Genomic DNA, 16,409 nt, shown 5'->3' with positions numbered 1-16,409 from the left:
CTTTATTGTTATCTCTTTAATTTTCTTCGGAGACGATGGGTTCTTCCACACATACATTTTGGTTATGAATGATAAAGTTATTGACCATAAATGATTATGAATGCATTCCAAGAAAATGTCGCTTGTTCATTATACGGTATACCATTTAAGAAGTCATTCATAGAAAAAAAGCTTATTTGACGTTACTAGATAAGATACGCATGAAGATTACAATTAATGAATATACAACAAAGCTGGATTTGATTATACTCTTTTTAGACATGGAGAACAGCCACAAACTGTGAATGTCATCACCAAGTTTGTAGATAAAACAATCAGACTCAAGCTACTCTCAGTCAAGGGGCTGGGGCAAAAGTATCTTGAGGAGAGCTTGACCACTTGGTTTGCAACAAGAGAGAGACCACCATGAAGGATTTTTTCATAGAATCTAGAGTATAGAAGTTTCTTACAAACACAACAGAAGCACTTGATGTACAAAGTTTTGATTGAATAAAATTTTACATTCATTCAAAAAAAAAGAAAAGATTATACTCTTTTAGAAGTGAAACCTCAGTGCCAATCATTATCCCAAGTATTTCTCAAAAAAGAACTTAAATATGCTATTTAAAATAGTGAAGGATTATCAACGAAAAATATAAACTTGTAAAATAAAAAGCAGATTTAATTAAAATATTTAAAAGTATGCCATCCAATCTCACATTTACAATCTCGACCAAATCAAGTCAAAGACGTATGTATATATAATGGCATTAAAGTTGACTACTCCAACATAAGTATATCAGTAGACCGAATATTATACAAAATTACAAATAGATACAACCATTTTCTTAACCAACACTTTTTTTACAAAAGCACTTAATAACAAACATATTACACAAACACAGGCAGACGATTAAACCTCGTTTTATTGAATTGACTTAGATGAATTGCATATGAAGGAATAAATCTTAGCGGGTCATGCCGCCTTGGAAGACTGGAGCACCCATCGCCACGCCTTGGTTCTGCTGCCTCTGTACGTTCCCAGCCCATCCTAAATTACCAAATTAACTTTTAACGAATGCGAATATATATATAACTGAGATTAGCACAAATAAATTAATGACAACCCAAAAAAGGAAAACAGATATAAAAGAAACCAATACCAAGATCCATATTGAAACCACGGTTTTTGAGTTCACGGTATTGTTGGGTAAGAGCACAGAGCTCGCAGAAGAAATGTTTAAGGCAGTCTCCACAATCATTGCCTCCAATATTGTATTGAGCTCTCATCTTTCCACGATAGAAACACGAGTATATACATCCACAACCCGTGAAACAACTTATCAACGTGTATAGTGCTCCAGCCGTACCGCACGCTGAAATTTCCAAAACAAAATTTTATTTATCGCTATTGCTTGCTGCGATATATATAATAGATATATATATATATATATTGTTAGATGGTTTAAGACTTAAGTAACTAAACTTACTGGTTGATCCTTGATCTACAATCTCAGCGACTTGGCCAAATGTAATACATGGACACCAACATGTGATACAACCTGTTTTCATTCATTTTTGAAGATTAATAATAAGTTTTCTTGGTCACTTTTCCATAAATAGAGGATCAGATGATAAAGAAAAAAAAAGATATTAATATAAACTGTAGATTGATGACAAGTATTAACATTAATTATTTATTATCTTTTATATGTATAATTATATATGTGAAAAGCTATAGAAATTAATAAATAAATATGGAGTTATTTAATTACAATTTTTGCAGTCGGAGAAGCAATCACAGAATCCTGTGGACCATTCTCCTTCAGCTCGAGGCTTAGCATGAAGGTGTTGAGCTTCCATCGCGAGATAGAGAGAAAGAGAAAGAAACTAGTATATTTAAAACAGAACAATATGTTTAAGACTTTAAGGTGTGTTTGATCTGAAGCTAACGTAATGCTTGTATTTATAAGAACATTAATCTCTTTAACTCGGCAGAGCCTCTATTATTTTTGACCAAAAAATAACAACTTACTTATCTTTGAATTAGTACCCACCGCCGTTACTTAGTACTCCCTCTGTTCTTTATAAATCAATGTTTTAGAAAAAAAATTGTTTTAAAAAGATATATTATTTACATTTTCAAGATATTAATTAATGAAAAATTGTACTTTTCAAAAAAAAAACAATTGTGTTTAATAAAATTTCATTGGTTAAAAGTTATTGTAAATAATTAATTAAGGAAAATAATGTATTGAAAAATACAATTTTAAATGTTTTTTTAATAAGTGTGAAAAAACTATAACATAGATTTTTTAGGAACGGATGGAGTATTAATTTCCTTGACTTTTACTTTTCTTTTTTAGGTTTTGTTTTGAGGAATATTTTATTTTTAATGGACGACGATGGCACATTTGTAAAATTGTAACTGTGTTTTCATTAAAACTATAAACAGTGTTTTCATTAACTTTCAAGAGGGAAAAATAGATGTATGACTGATTCCCAAAACATATTTTAGAACAATATGTTTAAGTCACTAAATGAAACCAAACCACTTAAACCAAATCCTGAAAGAAGTAAAAACCAAAATGTTCACCCCTATTCTTGGACGTTAATTGTCTGACCTCTGAAAATGCGTGGTGTGATTGTTTAGTTGAATTGAGACGACGGTATTTCACTCTTAATTGCTTTATTTTATACTAATCACATTGGAAAAGAAAGAAAAATACTTTATTTTAGCTACAGATTCTTACTTTTGTTATTTGAAAGTAGAACTTTTACTTATCTTCTTGGAGTTTTTAATTCACTTTACTTTCTTTTACTGTAGTTTTTTTCTTTTTCTATATTGATGTTCATCATTTCTACCTTATTATTCTGAAATACTACCAATCGCACCCATTGTGTTGAAGAGAAATAGTTGTATGTCTACAAAGGAGTTGTATATACTCCCTCCGTTTCTAAATGATCCATGTTTTAGAAAAATATTTTGTTTCTAAAAGATCCATATTTTTTAATTCAATGTATGTAATAATGGAAAATTGTAAATTTTAAAAACATTAATGGTGTTTACTGAATTTTGATTGGTTAAAAATCATAGGAAATAGCTAAACACAGAAAATCATACATTTATTATCAAAATTTTAAGTGTTTTCTTAATAAGTGTGAAAATTCTAAAATATAAATTATTTAGGAATATTTTATCAACGCCAACTGGGTCCAGGAAAAAGGTAGGATGTAAACAAATGAACTCTGACATCAAATAAAACAAGTTATTGGAATATTTGAAGTAGACGATTTATTTTTGACAACAGTAGACGAGTCAGTCTCACATTTACAATCTCGACCAAATCAAGTCAAATACGTATGTGTATATAATATGATGAAAGTTGACTTGTTCAAATGTCATATTTTTGACCCAATATTACACAAATATATAATCACTTTCATTTCATAATTCCCGAGCATAATACAGAAACACACAGAGGACTAAACCTCGTTCATTATAAGACCGAATAAATTACATTAAAGAATTAGTCTCAACGGTTCATGCCACCTTGAAAGACAGGAGCACCCATCTCGGCGCCTTGGTTCTGCTGCCTCTGTACGTTCCCCACCCATCCTAAAATACCAAATAAAATTTTAAGGAATGCGAATATATATTTTGAGATTACAAAAATAGGCATAAGAGAAATCAATATACCAAGATCCATATTGAAACCGCGGTTCTTGAGTTCACGGTATTGTTGGGTCAGAGCACAGAGCTCGCAGAAGAAATGTTTTAGGCAGTCTCCACAATCACTGCCTTCGATATTGTATTGAGCTCTCATCTTTCCACGATAGAAACACGAGTATATACATGCGCAACCCGTTACTGCGTTTATTAACGCGTATAGTGCTCCAGCCGTGCCACACGCTGAAATTTCCAAAACCAAAATTTATTTATCCCTATCGCTTGCTGCCTTTCTTTATTTTTGACAATATTATGTATATATATATATATCTTGTTATATGGTTTAAGACTTAAGTAGTTAAGCTTACTGGTTGATCCTTGATCTACAATCTCAGCGACTTGGCCGAATGTAATACATGGACACCAGCATGTGATACAACCTGTTCATTCATTTTTGCAAGATTAGTAACAAGTTTTGTTGGTCATTTTTTCCAGGTGACGAAGAAAAATATAAGTATAAACTGTAAACTTAATTATAACAACCATAACATTAGTTATTTATTAATTTTTTATATGTATTATTATATAAGTGATTTTTTTTTTGTTTTTTCTTTTTGAACACAAAGTGAAAATATATAGAAATTAATAAATAAACCGGAGTTATTTTATTACAGTTTTTGCAGTCGGAGAAGCAATCACAGAATCCTGTGGACCATTCTCCTTCAGCTTGAGGCTTGCCATGAAGGTGTTGAGCTTCCATCGCGACAGAGAGAGAGAGAGAGAGAGAGAGAGAGAGAGAGAGAGAGAGAGAGAGAGAGAGAGAGAGAGAGAGAGAGAGAGAGAGAGAGAGAGAGAGAGAGAGAGAGAGAGAGAGAGAGAGAGAAGAGAGAGAGAGAGAGAGAGAGAGAGAGAGAGAGAGAGAGAAACTAACTTTTAAACAAAACAAGATGTTTAAGGTCTTTGATCACAAACGAAGGATGTGCTTGTATTTATAAGAACATGAAAGTCCATTATCTTTTTACTCGGTAGAACCTTTAGTACATTTGACCAAAAAATTAGACAAGGTTGCCTATATTCGAATTTCCTTGAAAGTACCCACCGACACTATTTAAATATTTGGACTCCAAAATATTTCCTTCACTTTTAGTTTTACCTTTTCTCTTAGGGTTTTGTTTCTAATGAATCTATTTTATTTTTAATGGACGATAATGACACATAAGTATATAACAAGTTTTCCTCAAAAAAAACATAAAACGTGTTTTCATCATTTTTCAAGAGATAACAGAAAAGATAGTTGTATGGCGCTGATTCTGACGTCACCCAAACTACTGATTGTTTTTAAGAATTATACATGGAGATCGAATGCTATTGTATTACCTTAAACTTCTTTTAACCCAGCCATTGTGTTTATTAAAGTATTTAAAGTCTTTCATCTAAACAGTGAACACCATTCGAAAACAAATTAAGACTTTCTAATTGATTTAGGTTATATGTCTACTGATACAGACGGTCAAAAATAATATTTATATACTATTATTATTTCGCCTACACATATAAATTAAGTCTCCCTCTTTTCTAACTTTTTTTTTGTCGGCAAGTTCATATGTTAAAAATCACAAAATATTAAAATTATGCCCTTAAAGAAAAGGGTACGTTGTGGGAGAAGTAGTGAAAGTTTATGTCCCAAAATCAGTCAAGATAATTATGATAAAGAATTATTAAAATTTGCAAAACAATGTGTGTTAATTAATTTAATAAAAAATCATTCAAATCGACGGAAATATCAATAATATCTCTAGTTGCAATCACGACCAAATCATGTAGAAGTATACTCATTGTCATATCATTTACCACATATTTCTTACAAAAATATTTTATTTGATTATGACAAAATTATTAGAATTTGTAAAACAAAGTGTGTTGACTTATATATTGAACTAAGAAAGAAAATATTAAAGTAAAAATATAATGATTCAAATCGACGGAAATATCAATATTATCTCTAGTTACAATCACGACCAAATCATATAAATTATGATGGCACGCAATTGACCATTCCCATTCTCGTATCATTTACAAGATATATATATCTATATATATATATATTGTACATATTTAATTTGATACTAGTATAATTTTTATTTCATATTCCAGGTTTATATCTAAGAAAATCCAGGTCCCAACCATTATTTTGAAAATTAGTAAATTACTATTCGGTTAAAAAAGTAAACTACTGTTCTAATTTTATATATTTGACTATATAAAAATATATATGTAACGTGTACAGGTAGATGTATGATTCAGATGGCAAATAATTTCAGAAAACATTCATTGTTATTGTCCTTTATTATATTTTGTTTCTTTTTAAATACTCGCCTTGTCTGTCCTAAACGATATTCTTCTTCTTTTTTTATAGCCAAAGCTAACTAATTTCCGCCATGTAATCCCCTATATATTAAAAGAGAAGCATTACAACATATTTTTGTAGCCACATGTCATCACCACAATCATTCTTAGAATCCTTAGAAAAATATGTTGGTCCATATAAATATATAATAAGTTTTTTATTAAACTAACCATAAATTAATCATAAATGTTCTTCATTGTTTCCTTAAATAAAAATCACGGAATTACCTAATGTGACTAAAGTATATATATGACAATTAATGATTTTGAATAATAAATATTTGATAAAAATCAGTCTATTCTCTATAATTTTTAATTCATTTTAAAATAAATTAAACAACCACATTAACTATAATAAAAAATTAGATTTTTTCGTATATGTTATAGTTTGAATTTTAAAAAACGAATATAAATGACTAAAGTTGTTAAAATTCTCACACTGAAATTTATGTTATAACAAGATACAAATGATTATGAAATTTCATAAGTAGGAAGTCTCATTTAATAAATATTATATATATGCATATTAATATTTTTTAAAAATAAATTATATACTATATAAAATACATAAGTATTTTAATTTCGAATTTGATTTGAAATTTTTTGATAAACATTTTGAACAATTATTGACAACTTAATATTTAGATTTTAAACTTTGTATTGAATGTTTTTAAAATTATAAATTACTAAAACTATTAAACATCCCATAAAGTTTTTATTGTTATCATTTGTTTAAAATTTTTGTTATAAAGAAATACAAACGATCAAAAATAATATGAGTATAAAATATTTTTTAAGAGATGTCAATATTAAAAATGTACTATATATCTATGTTAATATCATTTAAACTTAATTTTATAACATATAAAATATAAAAAAGTGTTTGTCTGGATAAATAAAATTTATTTAAGTATTTGTACCAATTTAATTATATACGTAATAGTTACTAAATTTTTAATTATTCAATATATATTTATTATTTCATAATATGTAAAAAATATGTAATACTTAAAAATAATTTATAAATAGTATTCATTCCGCGCAAGGCGCGGATCTTAACCTAGTCTATTATATTAAAAGAGAAGTCATGACGTCTTTCATGTGTGATATTTTAAATGGACTTTCCCCTAAAAAAATATTTATATTATTTTATGCATTTGCATTATAAAATCCTAACAAGATTCCAATTTCCTTATTTATTTTCATCTATGAATTTAGGAAGTGTTTATTCATAATATTATATTTTCCTATCATTAATGGGATTCTATATTAATGATACAGCCCCACAATATAAATAGCTATCTTGAAAAATTAAAAATATAAATAGCCATCGAAGATTTATATACCTTTATATTTATATCCACCCAATAAATCATGCATTGTCACACTCTATATAAAACGTACGTGACGAACATTGCCATATAATTTGATCTTTGAAACTTGATCTAGAGTCATATAGTGACAGTGTCTTCGATATGATAAACATTGTCATATAATTATTTTTTTTTGTAACTGAACATTGTCATATAATTTGATCTTTGAAACCTGATCTAGAGTCATATAATTTATATGTCTTCTACATTTCCCTAAGTTTACACATCCAAGTAAATTTTACACTATGTACTGATGTTGATGTAAGAGAGTAACAACCTTGATTAATATTGACACCATGTACATGTTTCTACCAAAAATTGATCGGTTCATATTTCCATGATGTGTAAAACTTCATCAACCATTGATGTGCAGCAATTTCTTCAACATATTCATACATATTGCTCAATTCATATCTTCCCGAAAATTAACAATATTGTTTTAAATGATGTGTGCCTTGAATTGCAATACTGCTATCATATTAATTTGATTGAATGACCAATATGTAAAATATAACATTATTGTATTTGAGAAAGTTATATAAACATTTAAAAACATAGTGAATTTTAAGAATATATGATACTAATGAAAAAAAATACCCATGCGGTTGCACGGGTGAAAATCTAGTTTTTTTTATAGCCAAAACTAACTAATTTCTCCCCTGTGAATTTTGCAATGACCAATATTATTAAAACATATATATATAATTTAAATAGATATTCAGTGTTTTTACCAACAAAAAAAAAGTAGTATTTAAATAATTCAGTATTTAACTACGACTACTTTTACAAAAATGCATGAGGAATCATTAAACGAAACTTTTACAAAATACTTTACATATCCACAGTTACATACAAATTTAATTTTTTTAATGACAGTTACGCATACATACTATATAAACTTTCATAAAATCCGTATCATACACAAGATACGAAGGCAAAAAAAATACAAACCGGATCACCCCATTTATTTTGAAGACAACGATAATAAGTAAGAAAGTTCAGAGGAGAGGAAAACAAAATATAAAAGTTACGAAAATATAATTCATCTCATCATGCCGCCCTGCACAACCGGGGCACCCATTGCAACGCCGCCATTTTGACGTTCAACGTTTCCGTGCCATCCTGACACGTTAGTTGTTTGTATTAAAACAGAGTGATTTTGGTTCAACAAAGCGAAATAGTACACGTTAGTTGTTTGTATTAAAACAGAGTGACTTTGGTTCAACAAAGCGAAATAGCAGCAGACAAGTTATGATATATTGAATCTTTGATTAAAAATTAATAAAAATAAATAAAATACTACCAAGGGCTACATCAAAACCACGGTTGGTGAGCTCGCGATAGGCTTGAGTTAAGGCACAAAGCTCACAGAAGAAATGTTTGAGACAATCTCCACATTCGCTACCCTTAAGATTGTATTGTTTTCTCATCTTAGTTCGGTAAAAGCACGAGTAGATGCACCCACATCCCGTGAACCACGCTAGTAACATATACAACGCACCAGTCGTACCACATGCTGAAATTTATTTTTCTGTTAGATAAACTGGTATTGGTTTTTGATTAAAAAACAAAAAACGATTGCGGTTTTGTCGGTTGATAATTTGATAAGAGCAGAAACTTACAAGATGAACCTTGGTCTACAATCTCTGCGATTTGGCCAAAGGTAACGCAAGGACACCAAAATGTCATACAACCTGCAACAATTACCTAAATTCCATTATTATGTTCTTCGGGGACATCCAATAAAATTCTAATGATATAGAGAAAATTAGTATGGTCCCTGTGCAAGGATGATAAGCACAAACCGATTCCATTATTCTTTTTGAGAAAATCAGTTGTGTAAAATGATAGATTTGTAATCTAAAATTTTGATAAACATGTATATAGACTACTTACGTATAAATCTATATATATGAGATACTATATGTGGATCGTACATATATATTGTGCTGAATAACTTTGCGATTGTTCGCATGGTTTTAAATTTGTTGAAAATTGGAAAGAATAGTTTACAGTTGGAACAATCCAAGAAGCAATCGCAGAAACCGGTGGACCATTCACCGTCAGCTTGAGGTTTGCCTTCAACTTCCATCACTCTATCGTTCTGTTACTTCTTCGCTCTGTTACTTTATGCCTAGTAGTGATGATATTTATGGGGTTTATATTATTTTCAGTTAGGTATAAGAAAAACAAATTGGTAATAATGCAAAAGGTACCGGACCACCGGTACACGTCGCCTTCTCTACGTGACTACGTCTGAAGCTTCTCATAAAACTATATTTAAAATTTAAAATTATCCTTTCGAATCTTAGACCACCTTTACTGAAAATCTCTCACGCGGGGGGGGGGGGGGGGGGGGGGGGGCGGTGGGGGGGCGGATTCTTCGATAAAATAAAAAGCCAATTAAATATTATTAAATATTTAATATAGTTTTCATAATTTGAGATACATAAACCAATATTAAATAATATATAAGCAGCTTCTTATTTTATTAATTGTCAGAAAATCTGGTGAGAAATTTCCAATTAAAAATTCCAAAAATTTAGGTTGTTTTAAGACTCCTGATGCTAAGTTTTTTTTAACACTTTGTAATTCATTCAAAAAGTATTCTTACAACATAAGTGCAACCAATCAAAAACAAAATTCAAAAGAAAAACACCAGTAGGCACCTATAAATGATCTCAAACAAATGTGGGAAATAGTAAATGAAAGACCCGAAGGAGGTGATACTTTTTTTTGTCATCAAACGGCTAAAAAAACATCAACTTCTTCGGTTCTTTCAGTTAATATTATTATAATGTTTTACGGTTTTCGGATTTATCGTTAACAGTTCTTAGTTTTGGAGTCGTTTCTATCGTTCCTCCTCCCCTTTTTCTTACTTATTTACTTGAATCGCAAAAAACCATATTTGTTAGTCTGAGAAAAATCAGTTTATGGTGTCTCGAATAGTTTGTATCTATAGTATTTCGAGGATTAACTTTCTGTATTGTTTTCGTATCATTGAATATGAATTGATAAAGTGTTATGATGTGTAGACATTAAACGCATGATGAAATTACAAGTAGACGAGTTAAATTAGTTTCAAAAAAAAAGTAGACGAGTTAAATGAATTACTCACGCAAAAACGAAGTTAGTGGATGTTTCAATCAGATAACTAAGTGGATATTTATATCACTAATCTTTTAGGCCATCACTTGCCTGTATCATTATCAAACATGGACTATATGGTACATGCTAGTTTACCAGCCAATCTGTTTCAATGTCTACCGGTAATCAATAACAACGTTTTGAGTGGGTGGGAAAATGTTGATGAAGTGGTCCTTAGCATTTTAGACAATATAGAGGTCCCAATTCGTTATGATGTTGAAAAATATGTAGAATAAAATGATGAATTAATCATCCAAAAACACTTTATCGATTCAGTTATAAACCAATTGAAACCAACTGGTTTAATATCAATTGACCTTCTAAACCATTAAAAAAAATTCAAATCTTTGGTTGTGTAGAAATGGATTTCGATCTTTCTGATTAGGAAGTAATAGGTTTATAATTGAATTGTATGTAATTTGGACGAAGTTAAAAGAAGACGTGCATTTGTTACTATACGAAAGTTCTGGTGTAAACAGGTCCCCAATCCAAAGATAATGTCAATCCAAAGATAGTTGTATGACTCTGTTTACTAATCGAAAGATAGTTGTATGACTGTTGTATGACTGATTCTGAACGTCACCCAACCAATGGCGACGCAAGTGGTGAGGTATAGGGCACGTGCTCCCATCTAATTTTGATTTTTCTTCTATAATTACTACTAGTTTAAAAAATGCAGTTTACATCTTTTGATTTTTCTTCAATAATTACTGCTAGTTTAAAAAATGCAATTTACATCTTCTATTAGTACATAATGAAATAAAAAAGGCTGCCCCCACCCCCTTCCCACCCCCCCCCCCCATCTAAATATGATCCTGCATCCTCCCCAAACTACTCATTGTTTTTACAACTAACACTAATAGAAAACTTCATTATTTGATTTGAGAGTATTATACATGGAGGTCGGTGACAAAAAAAATACATGGAGGTCGAATGATATTTATCACCTTAAACTTATTTTATACCAGCCATTGTATTTATTGAATTATTTAAAGTCTTTCATCTAAACAGTCAACACCATTCGAAAAATACATAAGACTTTTCTACTTGATTTAGGTTAGTATGTTTTACTAACTCAGACAGACAATAGATAAATATTTATCTACTAGTATCTTTTTGCCTACACAAATTTAAATAAAATCTCACTCTTTTCTAACTTTTATGGGACTCCCCAAAAATATCCATATGTATATACATTATGTGTGTTCAAAAAAAAAAAACTAAAATATTAAAATGGAGGTATTATACATGGAGGTCGGTGACAAAAAAAATACATGGAGGTCGAATGATATTTATCACCTTAAACTTATTTTATACCAGCCATTGTATTTATTGAATTATTTAAAGTCTTTCATCTAAACAGTCAACACCATTCGAAAAATACATAAGACTTTTCTACTTGATTTAGGTTAGTATGTTTTACTAACTCAGACAGACAATAGATAAATATTTATCTACTAGTATCTTTTTGCCTACACAAATTTAAATAAAATCTCACTCTTTTCTAACTTTTATGGGACTCCCCAAAAATATCCATATGTATATACATTATGTGTGTTCAAAAAAAAAAAAACTAAAATATTAAAATGGAGGTATTATACATGGAGGTCGGTGACAAAAAAAATACATGGAGGTCGAATGATATTTATCACCTTAAACTTATTTTATACCAGCCATTGTATTTATTGAATTATTTAAAGTCTTTCATCTAAACAGTCAACACCATTCGAAAAATACATAAGACTTTTCTACTTGATTTAGGTTAGTATGTTTTACTAACTCAGACAGACAATAGATAAATATTTATCTACTAGTATCTTTTTGCCTACACAAATTTAAATAAAATCTCACTCTTTTCTAACTTTTATGGGACTCCCCAAAAATATCCATATGTATATACATTATGTGTGTGAGTTCAAAAAAAAAAACTAAAATATTAAAATGAGGCCGTTAAGAGAAGTTCACGTTGTTGGAGAACTAGTGAAAGTTTATGTCCCAAAATCAGTTCAAACAATTATTACAAATAGTTATTTGAATTCGCAAAACAGTGTGTTAATTCATTTAAATCAACATAATAATCCAAATCGACTGAAAAATAAGTATTCTCTAGTTGCAAAATCATATAAAAGTATAATGGCACGCAATTGATTATTTACCAAATATTTCTAAAATATATACTTTATTTGATTATGACAAAATTATTAGAATTTGCAAAACTAAGTGTGTTAACTTATGGAAGTAAGAAAGAAAAGATTAAATTCAAAACAAAGTCAAATCGTCGGAAATATCAATATTATCCCTAGTTACAATCACGACCAAATCATATAGAAGTATAATGGCACGCAATTGTTCATCCCCATTCTCATATCATTACCAAATATTTCTATAAATTTGATACTAGTATACTTCTTATTTGAAATTCCAGATTTGTTTTGAACAACAACAAAGACTTTCATTAGAATAAGGATAGGCCACACAAGGTACAGAAACATCAAACATGAGAGTTAAGCAGAGCTGTTTAGGTTTTAGCCAACGAGCCTGCAGCAGTGTTCAAATTCCAGGTTTATATTTAAGAAAATTCAGGTCCCCACCATTGTTTCGCAAATTAGTAATTTTAGATATTTTCTGTTGAGTTTCCCGTAGTTATTAAAAGCTCGCAATTGAATAGTAATATTTAGAGCATCTCCAAAAAGGAACTCTATTTTGAAGTTTCCAAAACTTTATATTTGAAGTTTCAATGTGTTCTTCTCCAAAAGTAAAACTTCAAACCTAACTTCAAAATTATTTATATTTTACACTATGATCCTTATGTTTGTCATAGTTGATGTAAATTCATAAAACTTCTATAAATAACTAATACATATATATAAATATTACAGAAATATTAATTAAAAAAAAATCTTACACTAAAATATAAAATTATAAATAAAAGTACATAATTAAATATTAAACTGCAAGCAAATATTACATTATTGCATAAAATTATTTCCATAATGCTCCCATATATGATCAACTATTTCGAAGTAAGAAAAATGATTCTCTTTATTTTTTATTTGTAGATTACGAGCCAAAAATTGTTGAAACCGGATATCCTCATAATATGTCTGCTGATAGTTTGATATCATCAAACGAAAAAAATCCTTGATCTTTTAAACGAAAGTACAACAAGCAGGGAAAAAGGTCATGAGATGATTGAATTACGACTGCAAAATGAAGCAAAAAAGTTAGCTTTTAAAGAAATAAAAGAGGAAAATAAAATATTGCTAAAAAACTTAGCTTCTATCGATGACGTTAATATTCGTGAATACATTCGATCTGAACAAGAAAGAATCATACGAAAAATGCGTCAAGAGCAACAACAACAATCATCTTCGGTTACACAAAATTTGTTGAACAATATTTTGGAGATTTTGGAGGTTCCGGAGAAAATTTACCAGACTATTAGTCTTGTTATAATATTTAAATTTGAGTAATAATTATGTCTTCATGTGTCTTTTTAATAAGTTTTTATTATGGTTTTTTTTGTAATATTCTTGTTGTTTAATTCTAGTTTTAAAATATTATAAATCTTGTTTTAATTTTTTTTATTTAATTTCATGTGTAAAACTTAAGTTTATATAACAAATTTGAAATATTTATGAGATATAAAAGTTTTAAGGATTAAAACAATAAACAAAAACAATATTTAAGAATTATAAATATGATGTATAATTGTAAGGACCAAAATGCAAATAAAAAGATGAAACTTCAAATTTGAAGTTTTGAAAAGTGAAACTCTATATTTGGAGTTTCACTCTTCAAAACTTCAAATTTGAAGTTTTGAAATTCCTTTTTGGAGAGCAAAAAACTCTATATTTGGAGTTATAGAGTTTCTTTTGGAGATGCTCTTATATATGCATATATATATGTATATTAAGAAATTTTTGATACCCCAATTGTTATATACTTCTTCCATTTTATATTAAGTTTTGTTTTTAACTTTTAATTTTTGTTTTATTATAAGTGTCGTTTTCATTTTTAAGGGAAATATTAAATGTTTTCCAGTTTTTATCCTTATTATTACCTCATTAATTAATAAAATCAAACAAAGTGTACAATAGAAAATTCAATCATTTTTTTAATTTGTGTGCAAAAAATTTTAACGACACTTATAATAAAACAGACGGAGTATATATTTCGAACTACAAATTACTATATACTGAAAGTGTACTGGTTATGTTTCAGATGGCAAATAAATTCAGGAAAAAATCATTATTATTGTCCTTCACTATATATATATATATTTAAACACCAATGTCTGCCTTATCCTGTAAATTTTGCAATGACCAAAATTAAAGCATAATATATCAAATTTATATAGATTCATCATTCAGTATTTCTACCAACAAATAAAACTATTTAACTACGACTACTTTTACTTAATGAGTATTCATTTTCTAATTAACAAAGTTACAAAAATGCATGAGGAATCATTAAACGAAACTTTTACAAAATACTTTACATGTCCACAATTATATACACATTTATTTATTAAATGACAGTTACGCACACATACTATATAAACTTTCATAAAATCCATATCAAACACAAGAGACGAAGAAAAAAAACACAAACCGGATAACCCCATTTATTTTCAAGGCAACGATATAAAGAAAAAAAGTTCAGAGGAGAGGAAAACAAAATATAATAGTTACGCAAATATAATTCATCTCATCATGCCACCCTGCACAACCGGGGCACCCATTGCAACGCCGGCATTTTGACGTCCAGCGTTTCCTTGCCATCCTAACAAGTTAATTGTTTATATTAAAACAGAGTGAGTTTGGTTCAACAAAGCGAAATAATAGTAGGCAAATTATTGTATTTGAAGCTTTGATTAAAGATTAATAAACAAAATAAAATAATACCAAGGGCTACATCGAAACCACGGTTGGTGAGCTCGCGATAGGCTTGAGTTAAGGCACAACGCTCACAGCAGAAATGTTTGAAACAATCTCCACATTCGCTACCCTTAAGGTTGTATTGTTTTCTCATTTTAGTTCGGTAATGGCACGAGTAGATGAATCCACATCCCGTGAACCACGTTAGTAACATGTACAACGCACCAGCCGCACAGCATGCTGAAAATTATTTTCTGTTAAATAAACTGATTTTGTTTTTGATTAAGAAAACAAAAACGATTGTCGTTTTGTCGATAAGTTTAGAAACTTACAAGTGGAACCTTTGTCTACAATCTCTACGATTCGGCCAACGGTAACGCAAGGACACCAACATGTCAAACAACCTGCAACAATTAATCCTAAATTCCATTATTATTTTTGATAATCAATTTTGGGCTCAAAATGATAGATTTGTAATATAAAATTATGATAAAATATCAATACAGTATAATAACTTATAAATATATATGAGATACTATATATGGATCGTGTATATATATATAGGTGCTTAATTTTAAGTATGCGATTATTTACAAAATTTCGTAATTATTGAAAATTGGAAAGAATTGTTTACAGATGGAGCAATCCGAGCAGGAATCACAGAAACCGGTGGACCATTCACCCTCAGCTTGAGGTTTGCCTTGAACTTCCATCACTCTTTTTTTTTTTTTTGAGCAACTCTATCGTTCTGTTACTTCTTCGCTCTGTTACTTTATGATGCCCAGTAGTGATGATATTTATAGGGTTGATATTATCTTTTTTCTTATCAAATATAGGTTTTATATTATTTTCAGTTCTAAGAAAATAAAATGGTAAGAATACAAAAGGGTACACATACACATAGCCTTTTCTACGTGACTACGTCCGAAGTTTTTTTTTTTTTTGAATTATACA

General features: G+C 29.3%; 4 protein-coding genes, 1 long non-coding RNA gene and 1 other non-coding gene across 6 annotated transcripts; 2 read left to right on the top strand and 4 right to left on the bottom strand.

The window, feature by feature from the left end:
* Positions 1-643: 643 nt before the first annotated feature.
* LOC103842935 (protein PLANT CADMIUM RESISTANCE 2) lies at positions 644-1,975 on the bottom strand. The gene is made up of 4 exons (XM_009119617.3): positions 1,755-1,975; positions 1,470-1,541; positions 1,143-1,355; positions 644-1,030 (listed from the first exon to the last, which is right to left on the bottom strand). Exons 1-4 carry the CDS (start codon positions 1,840-1,842, stop codon positions 948-950), a joined length of 456 nt encoding a protein of 151 aa, XP_009117865.1. The 5' UTR covers positions 1,843-1,975; the 3' UTR covers positions 644-947.
* Positions 1,786-2,705, top strand: LOC117128260. Its single transcript, XR_004451536.1, has 2 exons — positions 1,786-2,048; positions 2,311-2,705. It is a non-coding gene; the product is annotated as an uncharacterized LOC117128260 (long non-coding RNA).
* A 620-nt stretch (positions 2,706-3,325) lies between these two features.
* LOC103842934 (protein PLANT CADMIUM RESISTANCE 2) lies at positions 3,326-4,752 on the bottom strand. The gene is made up of 5 exons (XM_009119616.3): positions 4,571-4,752; positions 4,322-4,432; positions 4,018-4,089; positions 3,680-3,892; positions 3,326-3,598 (listed from the first exon to the last, which is right to left on the bottom strand). The coding sequence occupies exons 2-5, from the start codon at positions 4,407-4,409 to the stop codon at positions 3,516-3,518; spliced, it is 456 nt and encodes a 151-aa protein (XP_009117864.1). The 5' UTR covers positions 4,410-4,432; positions 4,571-4,752; the 3' UTR covers positions 3,326-3,515.
* Positions 4,753-8,231: 3,479 nt separating this feature from the next.
* LOC103842933 (protein PLANT CADMIUM RESISTANCE 2) lies at positions 8,232-16,274 on the bottom strand. The gene is made up of 5 exons (XM_009119615.3): positions 16,194-16,274; positions 9,442-9,530; positions 9,051-9,122; positions 8,732-8,944; positions 8,232-8,550 (listed from the first exon to the last, which is right to left on the bottom strand). The coding sequence occupies exons 2-5, from the start codon at positions 9,518-9,520 to the stop codon at positions 8,471-8,473; spliced, it is 444 nt and encodes a 147-aa protein (XP_009117863.1). The 5' UTR covers positions 9,521-9,530; positions 16,194-16,274; the 3' UTR covers positions 8,232-8,470.
* On the top strand, positions 9,153-9,252 carry LOC117128813. The gene has a single exon (XR_004452204.1). It is a non-coding gene; the product is annotated as a U6 spliceosomal RNA (small nuclear RNA).
* Positions 15,045-16,326, bottom strand: LOC103842931 (protein PLANT CADMIUM RESISTANCE 2). The gene is made up of 4 exons (XM_009119614.3): positions 16,090-16,326; positions 15,788-15,859; positions 15,483-15,695; positions 15,045-15,360 (listed from the first exon to the last, which is right to left on the bottom strand). Exons 1-4 carry the CDS (start codon positions 16,166-16,168, stop codon positions 15,281-15,283), a joined length of 444 nt encoding a protein of 147 aa, XP_009117862.1. The 5' UTR covers positions 16,169-16,326; the 3' UTR covers positions 15,045-15,280.
* Between the last annotated feature and the right edge of the window lie 83 nt (positions 16,327-16,409).

Source organism: Brassica rapa, chromosome A09, assembly GCF_000309985.2.
Source record: "Brassica rapa cultivar Chiifu-401-42 chromosome A09, CAAS_Brap_v3.01, whole genome shotgun sequence".
Classification (NCBI taxonomy): domain Eukaryota; kingdom Viridiplantae; phylum Streptophyta; class Magnoliopsida; order Brassicales; family Brassicaceae; genus Brassica; species Brassica rapa.
The sequence above is the reverse complement of the archived record's forward strand: the minus strand, read 5'-3'. Positions and strand labels throughout refer to the sequence as shown.